Raw genomic sequence first — 16,114 nt, 5'->3', positions numbered from 1 at the left:
AGAGAGAGAGAGAGTTGTTCTCCGAAGTCTACTTTAAAAATATAGAAGAAAATTTGACAACACCAGTTGACAATCAATAAAAGCTGTAAAATTTGACAACACAAGTAGACAATTTGACTGCAACTATAGATTAATCTCAAGTACCAAGAATCGAGGAATAGCTTTTGGAAAAGCTAGCTGGTTAAGTTAAAAATTAAAAATACAGTAATCTTGAAAATTATTGACTAGCAAAAAACAGTCTAGAAATAAGAATTTATAGACATACCTGCTGTCATCCATTTCAGAGGCTCAACAAATATGGATGAACATTCAGAATCCTCAGGGTTGTTAGAGTTGCTACTTTTCCGTTTACGCCATTCAAAAGATGTCTCACCCTGACCTGGAATGTGGTCCACAACATTATCCTGTACAGCAACAAGTCTTCGGCACTTTTTGCAGCGGAACGCAGATGTCCCAGTTTTACCTCCGTTTGGAGGTGATTCCACTTGAGAGGTAACATCACTGGGCAAACCAGGATCAGCGCCAAATTTAGAGCTGTCTATTTTATCACCGCGATAATAAGATTCACCTGAAAGGATGAAAAGTTCTCAATCAAAAGGGAAATTCATACTAGCAACTGGTATTCAAAACTTTCATCTAAATGGTTGAAGAATAAGTAAGCAGAACTAAAAATATATGGTGAGCAAAACAAAATTTCACATGGTAAATATAAAGGCACAGTCACATGTAATTAACTGCTGTTATGATACTTCTTTCAGCCTTTCACCCCCAACACTCCACTAATAAGTTAGCAAGGTCGAGGAGCAGCCATACATAATATAATAAAGATAATAATCAAGTTATGGTAGATAGCAGTTAGGACATGTAGATATATCTCAAGTAGTTTGCCTCTGTTATATAAAGACAGAGACTATTGATTCAACTTTATTAGGTCTTTGTATGGGTTATGTCACTTTAATCTATAGACTAAGATACTAACAGAAAACTTGTCTACGGTACTTTCATAACCTAACCTTGGACTATTTTCACTTCTTCACAGGACCTTAAAGTATCCCCAACGAGCTCCAGAAACACAGTTTGCTCATCAGATATATAGACTGTGGCCACCAAACATGGTTCCCCCTAACTATGCTGGAGAAATGTACTGTAGCAGACTATAAAGTTGTATTAAGAGTAAAAATGATCAAAGATTATGAGGCATAGCTTCCTTGATTCCTTTAAACTATTATATGCAATACCAGCCAGTACCAGAAAAACAAAATAATGAGGACCCTGTAGTTCTTTCTAGAGTCCAAACAGAACAAGCAAATGTGCATGGTAGATATGTCTAGTGTCTACAGAAAACAAAAAGATAATCATATCACTTTTTGAAGAAAGGGAAAGAAAGTTAAATGAAAGTTCTCATGGAACTTACTCATAATCATATCTTAACAATTCCAACAATGCATTCATTTAAGAATAATCACCCAACGAAAATGATAATCATGTCACTTTTTGAAGAAAGGGAAAACATTCGTTTAAGAATAATCAGCCAACAAGCTGAACCAACATCCCCAGTGGGGAAAAAGGTTATTACTTTTTATCTTACCCACTTCTCTTCAACTTACTTTCCTAATCATATGAGACAAGGCATATAATTGGATAGTCACACCTGTGAGGATTGATAAACATATAATGGTCAAACTACTTGCAGCAATGTTGAGGGAAAAAAGTACTTAGACTGAAAGTTTGAAACACTGTTTACAGGTAGAGCTTACTTCCAGGGATACACAACCTTTTAAGTAGACTAGTGCTCTTCAATACCTATGTGATAAGGTACCTTTAAGCAAGTGTATCACATTTCTTGACACCATGATACATTAATCAACTGACAGAATATGCAATTAGAGCCTATACACATGTCCATGGAACATATCACTCACAATGTTGGAAAAATAAAATTACGTAGACGTCAATGCATAATGTATCAATATCCTGGACTGAGACAGACAAACTCGAAAATAAACAATACAGAAGAAAAGTAAGGTACCCAATATTTTGAGGCGGAAAGACTTATATATGGGGCTGGCATGATCAACCTTGAAGCCCATTTCCTCGTACATTTTTAGCTGAACCGTGACAAAGAGAAGATAAATGTAAAACGCAAGATAGGTTATATACAGTGAAATAAGCATGTAGTAGTATAATCTTTTTATGAATGTCGTATAGCAGTGCGTTGCATCACCTGATTTAGAAAACCATCATTGGGGCAAACAAACTCACAGCTTTGCCGCAGGGATCCTAGTGCATCTGCAGGAATGCATAAGCAAGACAAAAAGAATTAAGAAAAGAAACAGATAAATTAAGAAAACAAAGGACTACCAATCTCCTCTCCTTTCAGTTTCACTTGAGTTGCTAGTATATATCATTCAATTTACTTTGTTTGGGACATTACACAAGTTAATCAAAAACTCTCGTTTATCTAGACCTTATAACACAGCTACTCCAGATAAAAAGAAAAAATACAAAAGTACTCTGAGTAACTAAGTAACTAATATTCCACTTTCTGTTCTCCTTTCTTCAATTGTTTGTAGTGTATCAACTCAAGCATGCCACAATCGACTATTCATCCAAATCTTAGAAACAGTTAGCTTGATGATGCTACAAACTTATAGACCGACAACAGTTTAGAAAGCAATCATCTGATCCTACCTTCTTGCGATAACTGTTCTGCTCTCATAAGATACGCCGTAATGACAGCTGCACTGCAACAAACACACGCAAACAAGGATATGTAAACCTTTCGAGCTCGACAATCAGAATACTGGGAAAGCTATTTGTAACTTATGACATACAATGATGACTCCAACACGAAAACTAGACAATGTGTACCTTCTAGACACACCAGCAAAGCAATGCACCAAAACAGAGCCCTGTTTTCGACTCTGATCAATAAAATCCAAACACACCTCCAAAGAATCCAACAAATTCTCACTCTCCATATCTCTAATCGGAACCCCCATCCTCACCAGCTTCAAATCCTTCCCCGCATATTCCACCAAGTACACCACCTTCCCGCCGACGGAGGACGCCGAGGAATCATCGCCGGAGCCGCCGTCGGCGTAGACCGTCTTTATCTCCTTGGTGGGGATTGCGAGGCCCTTCTTGTACTCCGAGAAGAAGGAAATGGAGGCGGAGCTGAGAACCGAGAGGATATGAGTGACGGTGGCGCTGCCGTTTTCGAGAATTTCCACTGCGTCGGTGATGTTGCCGATGAAGAGATTCTCCCGAACAAGGTGCGGCATGATCGCCGGTGATTTTCTCCGGCGCTGTTTTTGACTGCGTTTTTCTTTCCCTTTCTCTCTTGGCTCTCTTGTTTCTCTCTCAATATTCCTAGGTTTATATATTTATACCGGAGCAGTAAACGATTTTTACTTTTTGTACTGGAGCGGTAAAAGGTTTTCACTTTTGTGTTGGAATTGGGGGTCGTATATATGTGTAGAACTTCTCATTCGTCCCCAGAAACCTAGAAAAAGAAGAAGAAGAAATGGCGAGCGCTCCTCCGCCGTCGTCCAAAGTGGATGCGGTGAAGCAGATTCGCAGCCACGAGGTTGCAATTGCAGAGCTCAATGCTCTTTCACCGTCCCGGGTAGTTTTTCTTTTTTCTTTTTCAAAAATAATTTTGCTAAATTTATGATTCTCTATCCGTTTCATCAACTCTTGTATGAATTTGTTGGATTTAGGTTTGAATTTGGATTGGTGCGTTTGAAAGTTTTCGAATCTGCTTCTCTATGTTTGGACTGTGTTATATGAACTGATAAATAGTTGTTGAGATAGGGTATAAGCAATTAGTTGTTGCATTTTCGATATGCTATTTAGTTTTGTTAATTACTATGCAATTCATCACTGCCAACTGCCAAGAGTCTCTTTCTGTTTCGTTCTAGCATGTGTTGGTTAGTCCTACATTTTATAATGCAGGTTTTCAAATGTCTACGGCTTACTTTTGCAATGGTGTTTAGTAAGGATTGAGCAATACTTGCGCTAAAGTTACGATGACATTTGTTGATAGCAGTCTATGTGCTGAAATTTTTGTGTGATAGTTAGGTTTTCAAAGCATCTGGATAAAAATTAAGCATTTTTAGTGCTTGTGTTGACTATAGGTTGGGTTGATAGGTTTTAAAACTTATTCATGTACAAAGTATTCCCCATACTCGTCACTCGTTTATGCTGCCGATAGTTCATTTTGAGTTCTCAGAAATCCAACTGTACTCGTCTTTTTTCTCCAGCACCGCCTCATGTATCACCACCCTCTAATTCTCCTGTTTCCTCCTATCCAACTTTTCAAAGCCTCCCAGAATCCTGTTGCAAAATCTTGACTAAAATTGAGACAAGTTGATATAGAAGGTAGAGGGAGAAGAATTTTTTGACCCTGTCATATTCTTGATGATTCATAAACAAAAGAAAAAGAAAAAGAAAAGAAAGGGGAACTAGGTGAAGAAAGAACTCGCGGTAGTCTTGGGTACCACTAAAGTCAACACAAGCAGAAACACTATTAGCGTTGTTGTGTTAGGGGAAGAGAACAGTGATGTTGAGTAAGGGAAGATGATTCAGGCCAGAATTCTGACAAAATGAGTTTGGGAAAGGGATTCGAGCTCCCTAAGTCAACATCACTGTTCTCTTCCTCTAACACAACCGCCAGAATTCTGACAAAATGAGTTTGGGAAAGGGATTCGAGCTCCGAAGGTTGTGAATGTTGTGTTGTAAAGGGAACAGAATAGTGATATTGATTATGTGAAGATGATATAGACTAGAATATTGACAAAATGAGTTTGGGTAATGGGTTCCAGCTCTGAAGGTCGTGCAAATGGCTACAGATGAAGCATCACACCTCTTTCTGACAGTGAGTTTACACAAGTCCAAACCTGAAGAGTTGATTGCTTCTGAAATCATAGGGTAAGCTCTTGAATTGGAGAACAGTTTATTTGGATGAGAAACAAGGGTTTAGGATGATGAGAATGGTTCTCAATGGAAATTGAAAGTGAAGGTTGTTCAGAGGATGAATTAACTCAACCAGATATCTGATCTGAAGAAAGTAATTAAATCATAGTTGATTTAGAGACTTTCATATTGGAGCAACAGGAGAGGGAAGAATTAGCAAATTAAGCCACTTTGCCTGTTCAAAACAGATACTTGCGGTGGAAGTCTCTGGAGGGCAGCTGTTATGTTACAGAAGATATTCTGAAGTTTATGCTGCAGTCAGATAATATTTGCTAGGAGTCTCAATCAGCAATGTGAGGAGGAACGGTTGATTGCTGGCATGGCCTCTCAGCATTTCAATTGGAGGATAGTGGGGTGTTGGTTTGCTAAGGAAAGAACTGGAAAAGGGGGTTTGAAGTAAAATATGAGTCATGAGAAGAAGGGTGCAAGACATGAGAAAGGGAACCGAAAACGGTATGAATGATGATCATTAGCTGAAATGCCTGGAATATAAGTGGCTGATGAGCAGTAAGAAAAGGCAAGTAGTGAAGGTTCCAATATCCAGGGTTGGATTTCTCTCCTAGAATGTGGTAACTGATGTGTTATTGTGATGTTATGGTATACAAAGTAGATCTCTGTTGGTGAATTCATAGTGGGTGCTTTCTGTCTTAGCCAAAGTAGAAGTGATAGCTGCAAAATTGGTTGTTGTCTGGTAATTATGGGACTAATTAAACTAGAGAGGGTAGCTTTCTGGGAGGAGTTAGCGGTCTGTGAGCCGTGTTGGTGAAGATTTTGATGCGGTCAGATTTACTTCCGAAAGATTAATCTGTGAAACGCATGAGCGAAGTGAACAAGTTTAATGACTTTACTTATGGCGCCAGTATTTGTGACCTAGTTCTTCACAATGCGAAGTTCAGTTCGTCAAATATGAAGTAACAAGTAGTTTGCTGCAGATTCAATAGATTCTATGGTTGTGGAATTGGGAGAGAATTTCTTAAACGTGAGGCAGCTTGCTCTTCCAAGGTAACGTTCGATCATTATCAAGTTCTTTGGACAAGACTAATATAAAATGGGTCTGAGGAGTTTAGGTTCAATATATATGGTTGGAGCATGCTTCCCTTGTGAAAGATAAATGGTGGGATAATGGGAGTTTCAAGGTGGGAGGGTTAAGCTTAAATATCAAAAAGAATACGAACAGAATAGAGTATGATTTGGAGACTAGGGGAAAGAAAAAAGAGGTGGATGTACAGCTGAATTATCTGGCTGCGTTGGAAGAGGGAGGGCCTGAACGAAGAAGAGGGCAGACATGGCTTCCTCAACGAATAAATTTGGTTAATTGGTGTTTATAGAGGATATTAGGAGAGGCAAAGAGCAACTACGGTGGGCCAGTGATGTACAACAACTCTAAATTTCACAGAGTGGCTAATTGGAAAGGACGAGAAATCCAATCGAGTATGTTAGTGACTTACAGTAGAGGTGTTGGGAGCAGAGTGGTTGAGGACTTCTTTTAAGAGGTAGTTGAGGACTTGGATCACATTGAGCTAGAAATTGTGAAGAATTATGCAAGACTGGATTCAAGCTCTGAGAGAACTTTCTGGGGTCTTGAATGTTTGAAGTGGAGCACAAGTATTGAGGCAAAAATGAGGTGATTATATGGTAAAATTTGTAGTTTCAAATTGCTGCTGCAAGGATAAGTCTTCAGCACCTGTCGGTTTTACAAAGCTATCATTTCATCGATGCGGGTATCTTTTAAAAGGACGTGACAAGTATCTTTTGATGCTTTTTGTTTTCTTTTCTTTTTCAAAAGTAGAATAATTAATGCGGAAGACAGATCTTGAAATTTTGTGATAAGTCTGATAGCCAGCCTTAATAATATCATTGTTAAGATGCCTGCTGCTAGAGGCTGTGAGAGCTATAATGTCTGATTAGATCATCACTACAGGCGCCTATGTATGAACTGTTGCGTCAGATCTTTGTAAAAAATGATGTAATAAAAGAAAACAAAGAATAGTTGAATTTTTTGGTTAGGAAACAGCAATAGATTAAGAAAGGATTTGTATCCTTAGTCCCTAGTGTCTAGGGTAAGATTCCCAAGCGGAATCTGGTTTGTATGGGCTGTACTTGGTAGCCATAATCCTAGCCATTATCTGGATTCAGAGTAGGAAAGAGTTTAGAGAAGTAAGAACAGTATTAAACTACTTTGTATATTAATAAGAGGACGAAGATATAAAGGAAGCTTAATGAATTGCATTTAAAAGTGTTTTAAATAACAATTTCTTTTGTGGGTTTGCTTTATGGACGCTGCATCTAAGTTAGTATCTTTCAAGTGGAATCTCTACTTCATGAGTCGTGGTGATTGCAATCCTTTTGAGTCTCTGTGGACTCCTAATGTGTTGTTTCAGTAGAGTAAAACTTTTGATGTTTGGGTAATGAAGCATGTTGGTTAGTCTTGGGATTTGTGTATGAAAAATTCATTTTCTGCTGGATCATTAGTCTAAATTCTTCAAAAATGAGTAGGCTCACGCCTCTTTTTGTTTTTAGTCTTCTTTGGCTTTTAGTTTTCTTCTGGGTTTTCAGTTTTCGTTCTTTACTGTTTAAATTCTCATCCTTTCCTGTGGATGAAAAGCCTTCTTACTTTACAGAATTGTGAATTTGTTTTCCAGACAGTGTATCAGAAGAATGGGAACTTACTTTTCCGTACGACAATCCAGAAAGCATTGGCATCTGAACAGAGTAGGAATTTTTCTATCAACTCTTAAGATGACTTTCTCTGGCATTGACACAGCTGTACTGATTAATTTTCCTTCTTCATTGCGTGTGTGGTCAGAACAACTAGATTTGGCTAAAGCAATCCTTGGAAAGTTGAATACTTCTTGATACGGCTTGAACTACATTGATGCTTATGCAGCCTTCTAAGGTAAAAAAACCTATGTGTTGACATTACTCTTTCAAGTATTGGAGAATGAACTATTGCATGGAGATGCAGTATGTATATGAGAGTGAAATTTTGTTTTTTGCTTCTTTTAGGCCCACCTCCTGGTTGTCACCTTTCAGTTACATCCTTTTCCACCCAGTGATTGTTGCTTGCTTATTTTGCCTAACAACCAAGGTAATAACGGAATAATAATGCTGAAAATGTTCGATTGACCTGTCCCTCTAATGGTATAGATTGTAGTCTATAGTTTTAGTCATGGTAATGGTATCTAAATTGGTCTTTAATTCTTTATCTCTTGTCAATATACAATTAAATACAACCCTTGTGGACAAGATGTCCACCACAGTGATATATTCTGTGAACTAAACAACAATCAAGTACAACCCTTGTGTGTAAACTAGGTGTTTCTTACTTGTGGGAGTATAAGGCTCAGAACCTCAGATTGATGAAGGTTATTTTATGTTGGTGGAGAAATCAAATGGGAGGGGGCCTGGGGGCCTGGGCGTCATGATGAGTGACTGAGGGAACTATGGTTTTGAAAAGAAATTGAGATCTTTGGTTGGTAATGGCAGTGAATAGGACTGGGTTCTGTGATTGATTTCAGTTGGACTTGGGTGGAGACTGGCATTAGTATTCAATATAATCAAGGCATACTAAAAGATTAAAGATGTACCATATGGAGGTGTAAGTGTCTCAACTAGTCAACTATAATCGCAGAAGCTACTTATAAGGCTATAGAACCTTTGAAGTTGTTCTTTTTTATTGGTTTATATCTCCTGATTTTAGTATTCTTCTCAAGAGGAAGGACTCCTGTTATACCAGGTGTATGAGTCTTGGTTCATCAAATCACATGTTTACTTTCTCATTTCTGGTTCTTGCATCTCAAATTAAGGCACTTTGTATAATTTTGATGACTCCAGTTCTATTCATGAGGACTTCATCTGAAACTTTTACATCTTTTTTTTGGAACAGGATACATAGCGGGTGCATTTCTTGTTGCATAGAATCCTGGTTTCTGAGAGTTGTGGAGACATTTGCTTTCTATTCTTTTCTCTAAGGCGCCTAGGCTGGAAAGCTCATAAAGATAATTTGTATGCTTTTCATCCCAATTATACATTACAAAGGAATTAAATTATAAGAATGTTTCTGAATTCTATCTATATTCACATTTTAGCAGTAATATTTATTTACATTAGGGTAAAAATAAATATAGTTTATAATAAGATTAAACGATAAATGTCTAAATAGATATGAATTGACATTGGTTTAGAGTTTTGGGATCTAATGGTAAGGAAGTTTCTGCCGATGTTTTGTTTTGGCATGACATTCCTTTACCCTTGTTTATACACCTCATATGGAGTACTACCCAATTCTTATAAAGGACTGGTGCCGTCTCCCTGGTGCAGTTAGCTGATTGACTTCTCATCTGATATGTCAATAAATCTCATCAATTAGTCCTGCTGGAAGAGTCCACTTTTATGGAGAAAACTGGTGCAGATTGAGACTGCAGCGTGTGGAATGAGGCAAAGAATAAGTGCCCCTTTTTCCAACGATGACTTGGTATATGACAAGATTGACAAGTTTCATCCAGCCATCCAATGTTGTAGTTTTTTCCCTTTCCAGTCTTCACTATTTACAACAACTTGAGAAACCTTGCAAAGACTTTGAACTCTGCCTTCCAAATTCAGAAACTGAGCTAACCTGAATTAATGGAGAGCTCATGCATGGGTGTGAGAATTTGGTCGGTATCCATGCTACTGTTTTCCCTGATGATCATCACCTTGGCCTCTTCATATCCAAGAGAGAATGAGGTGGACAGACTATCCTTGCTTGCTTTCAAATCTGAAATAGTCAGCGATGCTCTTGGCATCCTAAGCTCCTGGAATGATACTTCCAACCTATGTGGTGAGTGGCAAGGGATTACCTGCGGCCGAAGACACCAGAGAGTCACGGTTTTGGACCTCCAATCAAGCCAGCTGAACGGCACATTATCTTCACGTATAGGAAACTTGAGCTTTCTGAGGACATTAAATCTCCAAAACAATAGCTTCTACGCCACCATCCCTCAAGAAATTGGTCGATTGTCCCGGCTGCGAAGTCTACACCTCGGTGACAACTCCTTCCAAGGTGATATTCCCGTCAACATATCTAATTGTTTTCATCTCCAATATCTTGTGTTGGCTAATAACACTCTTAGTGGGAAACTTCCGATGGAACTTGGCTCATTGTTGAAACTTCAAGTACTTAGTTTGCGTAGGAACAATTTAGTAGGGGAAATTCCACCTTCTTTTGGAAATCTTTCTTCTCTTGAGTATCTTTTGATGGAGGAGAATAGACTGCAAGGTGGCCTCATGAGCAGCCTTGGGAAATTGAAAAGCTTAAGCGTTCTTGCATTGGGTATGAATAATTTGTCTGGTACCATTCCTCCCTCCATATACAACCTTTCTTCAATTCAATACATCTCTGTGATTGGAAACCTACTTCATGGAACTCTTCCTTCAGGGTTGGGCTACAGAATATTTCCAAACCGTCAAGTCTTTCGGTTCCAAATGAACATGTTCAGCGGAACAATTCCATCTACAATCTCAAATGCATCCCACCTTTTACAATTTGGGATCTCCTTTAATCATTTTACCGGAGAAGTCCCTAGTCTGGCAAGGGTGTCCAGTCTGGTTCGTTTGGAAATGGATGATAATTTTCTTCGAAATGAGGATGGTGACTTGAATTTTCTCTCCTCCCTGATTAATTGTACCAGTTTACAACTTTTGGATATTAGCGGGAATAATTTTCAAGGAGTGCTACCTGAATCAGTGAGCAATCTCTCAACAAAGCTCACAGTAATGACGTTAGGATGGAATCAGCTACACGGAAGCATTCCGATTGGGATCGGAAACCTCCTCAACTTGGGACTACTAAGCTTCGAAGAGAACCTATTGGCAGACACCATACCAACTTCAGTATGTAAGATAAGTAACTTGTACACTCTGTATCTAAGTTATAATCAGCTATCAGGTACTATTCCATCTTGTCTGGGAAACTTAACTTTGTTAAGTAGCTTAGATCTCAAGTCAAACAAGTTGCAAGGAGGCATACCACAGAGTCTTGGTCTATGCAATAATTTGTTAGCTTTGGTTCTTGCTCAAAATAATCTCACCGGTTCAATTCCACAAGAAGTCATCAGTTTACCATCCCTGTCACTGGTTTTGGATTTATCCAGTAACGATTTTAGTGGTTACATTCCCACTGAAGTAGGTTTCTTGAAAAATCTTGGTTATTTGAAGCTTTCTGGAAATAGATTATATGGTGAGATTCCAGAAAGCTTAGGGGAATGCGTAAGTTTAGAAATTTTGAACCTGAGCCGAAACATGTTGTTTGGGACAATTCCTGATACTCTGAGTTCTTTGAGAGGGATTCAAGATCTTGACCTATCTACTAACAAATTCTTTGGAGCCATTCCCTATTATTTGCAGAGTTTCCACTTCTTGCAGAATTTAGACCTCTCATTCAATTATTTTAAAGGCGAAGTACCCAAACAAGGAGTTTTTAGGAATACAAGTGCGGTTTCTCTCATGGGAAATAGAAGACTTTGTGGAGGTGTAACTGGGTTAAGATTGCCTAAATGTATCACCCCCAATCTACCCAGGCACTTGCCTAAGCCAGCTACAGCATTAGTACATAGGCTGGCTGTTATCATCATTTCTTCCGGGGTCATTGGAGTTATTTGGTTAGTGTACTTTATTCTCCTTTATAGATCAAGAAAATCAGGAGTTAAGTCAGCTTCAAAACCATCATTGGATATTTCTTTCTTAAAATTGTCATACCGCGATCTCCTGAAAGCAACTGATGGCTTTTCTTCTCGCCATTTGATTGGTTCAGGTAGCTCTGGTTCTGTTTACTGGGGAGTTCTCGATCAACCTGAAGAAAGAATTGTTGCTGTGAAAGTACTCAATCTTCATAGTTCAAGAGCTTCTAGAAGTTTCATATCTGAATGTGAAGTGTTAAAAAACATAAGGCACCGGAATCTTGTCAGACTATTGACCGCTTGCTCAAGTATTGATTTTCAAGGGAACGAATTCAAAGCTCTGGTTTTTGAGTTCATGTTGGATGGAAATCTAGATGAATGGTTGCACTATTCAGCTCAAAGAGTGGTTGGACTCCCCATTGTGCAGCTGCATTTGAATCTTCTTCAGAGGGTAAACATTGCCATTGACATAGCTAGTGCTCTGGATTACTTGCATAATCGCTTTCACGTCCCCATAGTTCATTGTGATTTGAAGCCGAGTAATGTTCTCCTAGAAAAGGACATGACTGCATGCGTTTGTGATTTTGGGTTAGCAACCTTCCTCCTAGATACTTCTTGTCCAGTTCCTTCAGTACAGTACCCTTCCAATTCGATAAGGGGTACCATTGGCTATATTGCCCCAGGTAATACTGAATTGACCAATGCTTCAAATCGTTTCTTGATTTACAATGAAAGTAACTTTTTCTCTACTTTAGTTTGCGACTATATGATCCATAAACTTTCTTGCAAATAATTTAGAGTATGGCATGGGAAGTGCGGTGTCAACACATGGAGATGTATATAGCTATGGAATCCTGTTACTGGAGATGCTTACTGGTACGAGGCCAACAGACGACATGTTTAGAGATGACAAGAACTTGCACAATTTTGTTCTGATGGCTTTGCCTGAACGTGTGAAAGAAATATGTGATCCGGTGCTTCTTCAAGAAAAGGAAAACTGCACAAGTACAAATCCTGCAAGCAATAGGAATGATGTCCAATACGATGAAACGCAAAGAATTGAAGATTGCCTTATTTCCATTGCTAGGATAGGGGTTGCTTGTTCTGTGCATATGCCCAAAGCGCGTATGGAGATAGGGAAAGTTGTAGCTGAATTACGTGTGATAAGGGATATACTGACTGGAAACCTGGATGCCTAGAGAGCATATGATCACTGCCCAAGGCCTTAGTCACCGCCAATGATTTGTTGTGGGAGAGTTCACCTAAACCTGCTTTCACTATTGGTGAGTCCTGCGTATCTTTAATTCAGTAGAACTGCTAGGATTTATTTAGATGTTAATTTAATATTTCATATATGCAGTCATGTATATTTATTCACTATGAAAGTGGAAATAACCAAAGTGAGAATATATACCATTGTTTGCAGAATTGCAGGGTTCTGATTCTGATAATCCAATGGGGCGCCTGTTTTTTCAAGACACTTGCTATGGCGGATTTTATCAAACAGGTTTCTACATCACCCACCGAAACCTCCTTGAATAGCCCTGCGCTCTAATTTCAGCAGCTCCATAATTTTGGCCAACATTCTCCAGCAGCATTTAAAATCTAAATCTAACCAAATCATTACAATAAATAAGAAACATGCCTCAATTAACTTAAATTGCGCCTTGCTGTACAGTTCCTTCTGATCATAAAGAACTCTTAAGTGATTGTTGCTTTCTTTACACTTTTTCAGTTTACTACAGTAAAATTACTACGGCTGTAATTTTGGTGCATTATAATTATTTCTCTTTGGTTTGCACTTCAGTAGTAGACATTACAGATAACACACACAAGCTATTAAACTTACCATGTGTCTGGTGATTTAAGCTGTGGATCAAACAGAGGAGAACATAAAGTAGATTATTCCAGGCATGATAAACATGGTGGAATAAACAGATTATTACAGTAAACATGAAAGACGAATGGGGATCCTGAAGAATATGGTTTCTCTGACAGACATGAACCAAGTGACAATTCCAATCAGCAAACATCAGGGACCTGCAGTCATTGATTGAAGTATATAAAGTGTGACACTCGCGATCGCTTATAGTTTTTAAAACCAGAGCGGCAGAATCATATTCAATCCTTAATACCAGATTCGTGGCAAACATCAAATCATGAAAGAGCCCCAAACAGAGGCAGAATATGTAGAGGGTGATTTAACTTGTATGTATAGGGTGATTTAACTTGTCCGTAGCTACAGCCTGTTTCACCCCTTTATTTTTCGCAGATTTTCATACGATAACAAATGAGAGGAAAAGCAAATTTTCTTCAAAAGTTATATGATAATTTGCATCAGATATTTAAGAATCGGGACTAAATTGAGACGCTAGCTCGTATAGCATGTACTGAGACTGCATCAAGTGTCTTAAGAATTGGTTACCAGGTGATTCAAAGGGACACCATATGTCATCTATACAATGTTTTTTTGTGTGTGTGCAATTGAAGTGAACACAATCGTCTCTATTAAATAACTATATCTCAATCTACAAAAGCTACAGAACTAGGCTACACCATTTATGATGGGATTGTCAAAGACCTAATGAGATGGCGATTATAAACCATAGACAGCATTTCTCCATGATGTTCCTCTATTATATTCCTTGGGACTCCTAACCAGACTATTGTAAGTTTAGGAAACAAAATCTTCAGAAGAGTGTGGAGTATAGGGTCATACTGTTTCATATTAGCATTCAAAACCGGTCAAATTCTAATAGAGAAATTTTATTTCAAAATATGATCTACTAGAATGAGATGAAAAGAAACGTTCAATTGATCATGAAATATTTCAACATACCCAAGTAGCATGGCATGCATGTAAAGGATGAAGTCTATGCATGCACAACAATAACGGAGCTAGGATGAAACTATTACACGGGCTATTGTAACACACGATCTATGGAATATGCGAATCAGCAAGTTCTTCTTAGCAGCTTTTATTGATTATAGCTTATTCGTTACACCCTGGTCTTCATGCTTCTTAAACTCAGAGCTCATATTGGTTTTGGGAGGGTGTACCTTGCTAAGGAAAATCAGTCATATCAGTGAGAGTTTACTATCACGAGTTGGCACTGACAATTATTAAGGCTATATATGTTATTAGTTGTTGGCTTGGCACTGTATCAAGGGCTCAAGGCTGACCTTATTGACAATAAATTATTTGTTCTAGGATATTCCGTATTGTTTTAGGATATACCATGTGTGTGCTTTGACCTTATGTCATCAGGATATGTAGTTAGAATATGACTATGTATTCTTTATCATTACTAGTCCCTTTCTAGAGTGGGATCCCTCTTTGAAATTAAAGTGCGATACTCCTTATTTCGCTCACTTTCAGGTCGTATTTCCATATCTCAACCGTACAATGTCTAAAACAACAGTGTGTAGATCATTCCTACAAAGTTTCATTAAATTTGAAGATTATCTGGGTATCGAATTAGATTAAATAAATCAACAAAACAAAAGTTGTCCAAACTGAACCGTTCATGTAAATTACGATTACGGAAGCTTAAATGATCTTCAAATTTGATGAAACTTTGCAGGAATAATCTACACACTGTGTTTTAGATATTGTACGGTTGAGATGTGGAAATACGACCTGAAAGTGAGCGAAATAAGGAGTCCCGCACTTTAATTTCAAAGAGAGGGATCCCACTCTGGAAAGGGACTGTTATCATTACCATATTGATACTTTATAATTCCCTATATAAAGGGCCTCTATCAATGAATAAAATGATGGTTCTCTAACTATCTCTCATTCTCTACACTTTATTTTTGTTCATGTTATCATGCACTTTGTTCTAACCCTGTAACTAATAGCCCAACATTTGTTTTCCGAAACCCTAAAAAAGCGTCTTTCGGCTCCTCTGTCCGACCGCCGCCGTTCATCCTTTTTTTTTTCTTTTTCGGCCGCTGTCTGATTTCCTCCAGCCGCTAGTCCTGGCTGTCGCCCGCCCATATTTGGCAGTCGTTTTTCCCGGCCTCCTACGGCTTAATTTTTCAGTTTTTTCTTTCAAATTTTACAATTTTTGAAAGTCTTTATGGTTTATATTTATATATATGGTGAATATGAATAACCATATATTTTGTTTTCCATGACATAATCGCGCGACGAATCACAACGGAATTACGCGAGCAACTTCGCCGCATGCACGTGGAATTAAGCATGAAAAATTGCAAAGCAGCTCGTATAAACACAGTTTATTTGGCAAACTAGCAAGTAAGCTTTAATATTATAGTTATTTGTTTTTGAATAACTCGGGGGGATAAAATCCTTTCTCCCTTCTCCTACCCCATTCCTTTGTTGTAAATTGCAGGCCAAAATCCCGGAATTTTATTTGTGGGTCAAGAGTGTGTTTGATCACTTTTGTTTCCTTATCCGGGTTGTGTGTGATCAACCCCGACTTTTCTCCGGATTATGTTTGATCAATCCAAGGCCT

General features: G+C 38.3%; 2 protein-coding genes and 1 non-coding gene across 3 annotated transcripts in view; 2 read left to right on the top strand and 1 right to left on the bottom strand.

Annotated features, from left to right (window-relative positions):
* Positions 1-3,353, bottom strand: part of LOC101298254 (dual specificity protein phosphatase 12-like) — a 4,291-nt gene extending 938 nt beyond the window's left edge. The window contains exons 1-5 of the mRNA XM_004307113.1: positions 2,872-3,353; positions 2,692-2,744; positions 2,225-2,289; positions 2,030-2,108; positions 266-568 (exon numbers count right to left, since the gene is read on the bottom strand). Coding sequence (XP_004307161.1) covers positions 266-568; positions 2,030-2,108; positions 2,225-2,289; positions 2,692-2,744; positions 2,872-3,284 — 913 coding nt within the window. The 5' untranslated portion in view covers positions 3,285-3,353. The remainder of the gene's footprint in view (positions 1-265; positions 569-2,029; positions 2,109-2,224; positions 2,290-2,691; positions 2,745-2,871) is intronic.
* Positions 3,354-3,507: 154 nt separating this feature from the next.
* Positions 3,508-9,045, top strand: LOC101297957. The gene is made up of 4 exons (XR_185229.1): positions 3,508-3,628; positions 7,620-7,689; positions 7,784-7,873; positions 8,864-9,045. It is a non-coding gene; the product is annotated as an uncharacterized LOC101297957 (transcript).
* A 555-nt stretch (positions 9,046-9,600) lies between these two features.
* Positions 9,601-12,832, top strand: LOC101314709 (probable LRR receptor-like serine/threonine-protein kinase At3g47570-like). The gene is made up of 2 exons (XM_004308580.1): positions 9,601-12,316; positions 12,432-12,832. The coding sequence occupies exons 1-2, from the start codon at positions 9,601-9,603 to the stop codon at positions 12,830-12,832; spliced, it is 3,117 nt and encodes a 1,038-aa protein (XP_004308628.1).
* Positions 12,833-16,114: the final 3,282 nt, after the last annotated feature.

Source organism: Fragaria vesca, linkage group LG7, assembly GCF_000184155.1.
Source record: "Fragaria vesca subsp. vesca linkage group LG7, FraVesHawaii_1.0, whole genome shotgun sequence".
NCBI classification, from domain to species: domain Eukaryota; kingdom Viridiplantae; phylum Streptophyta; class Magnoliopsida; order Rosales; family Rosaceae; genus Fragaria; species Fragaria vesca.
The sequence above is the reverse complement of the archived record's forward strand: the minus strand, read 5'-3'. Positions and strand labels throughout refer to the sequence as shown.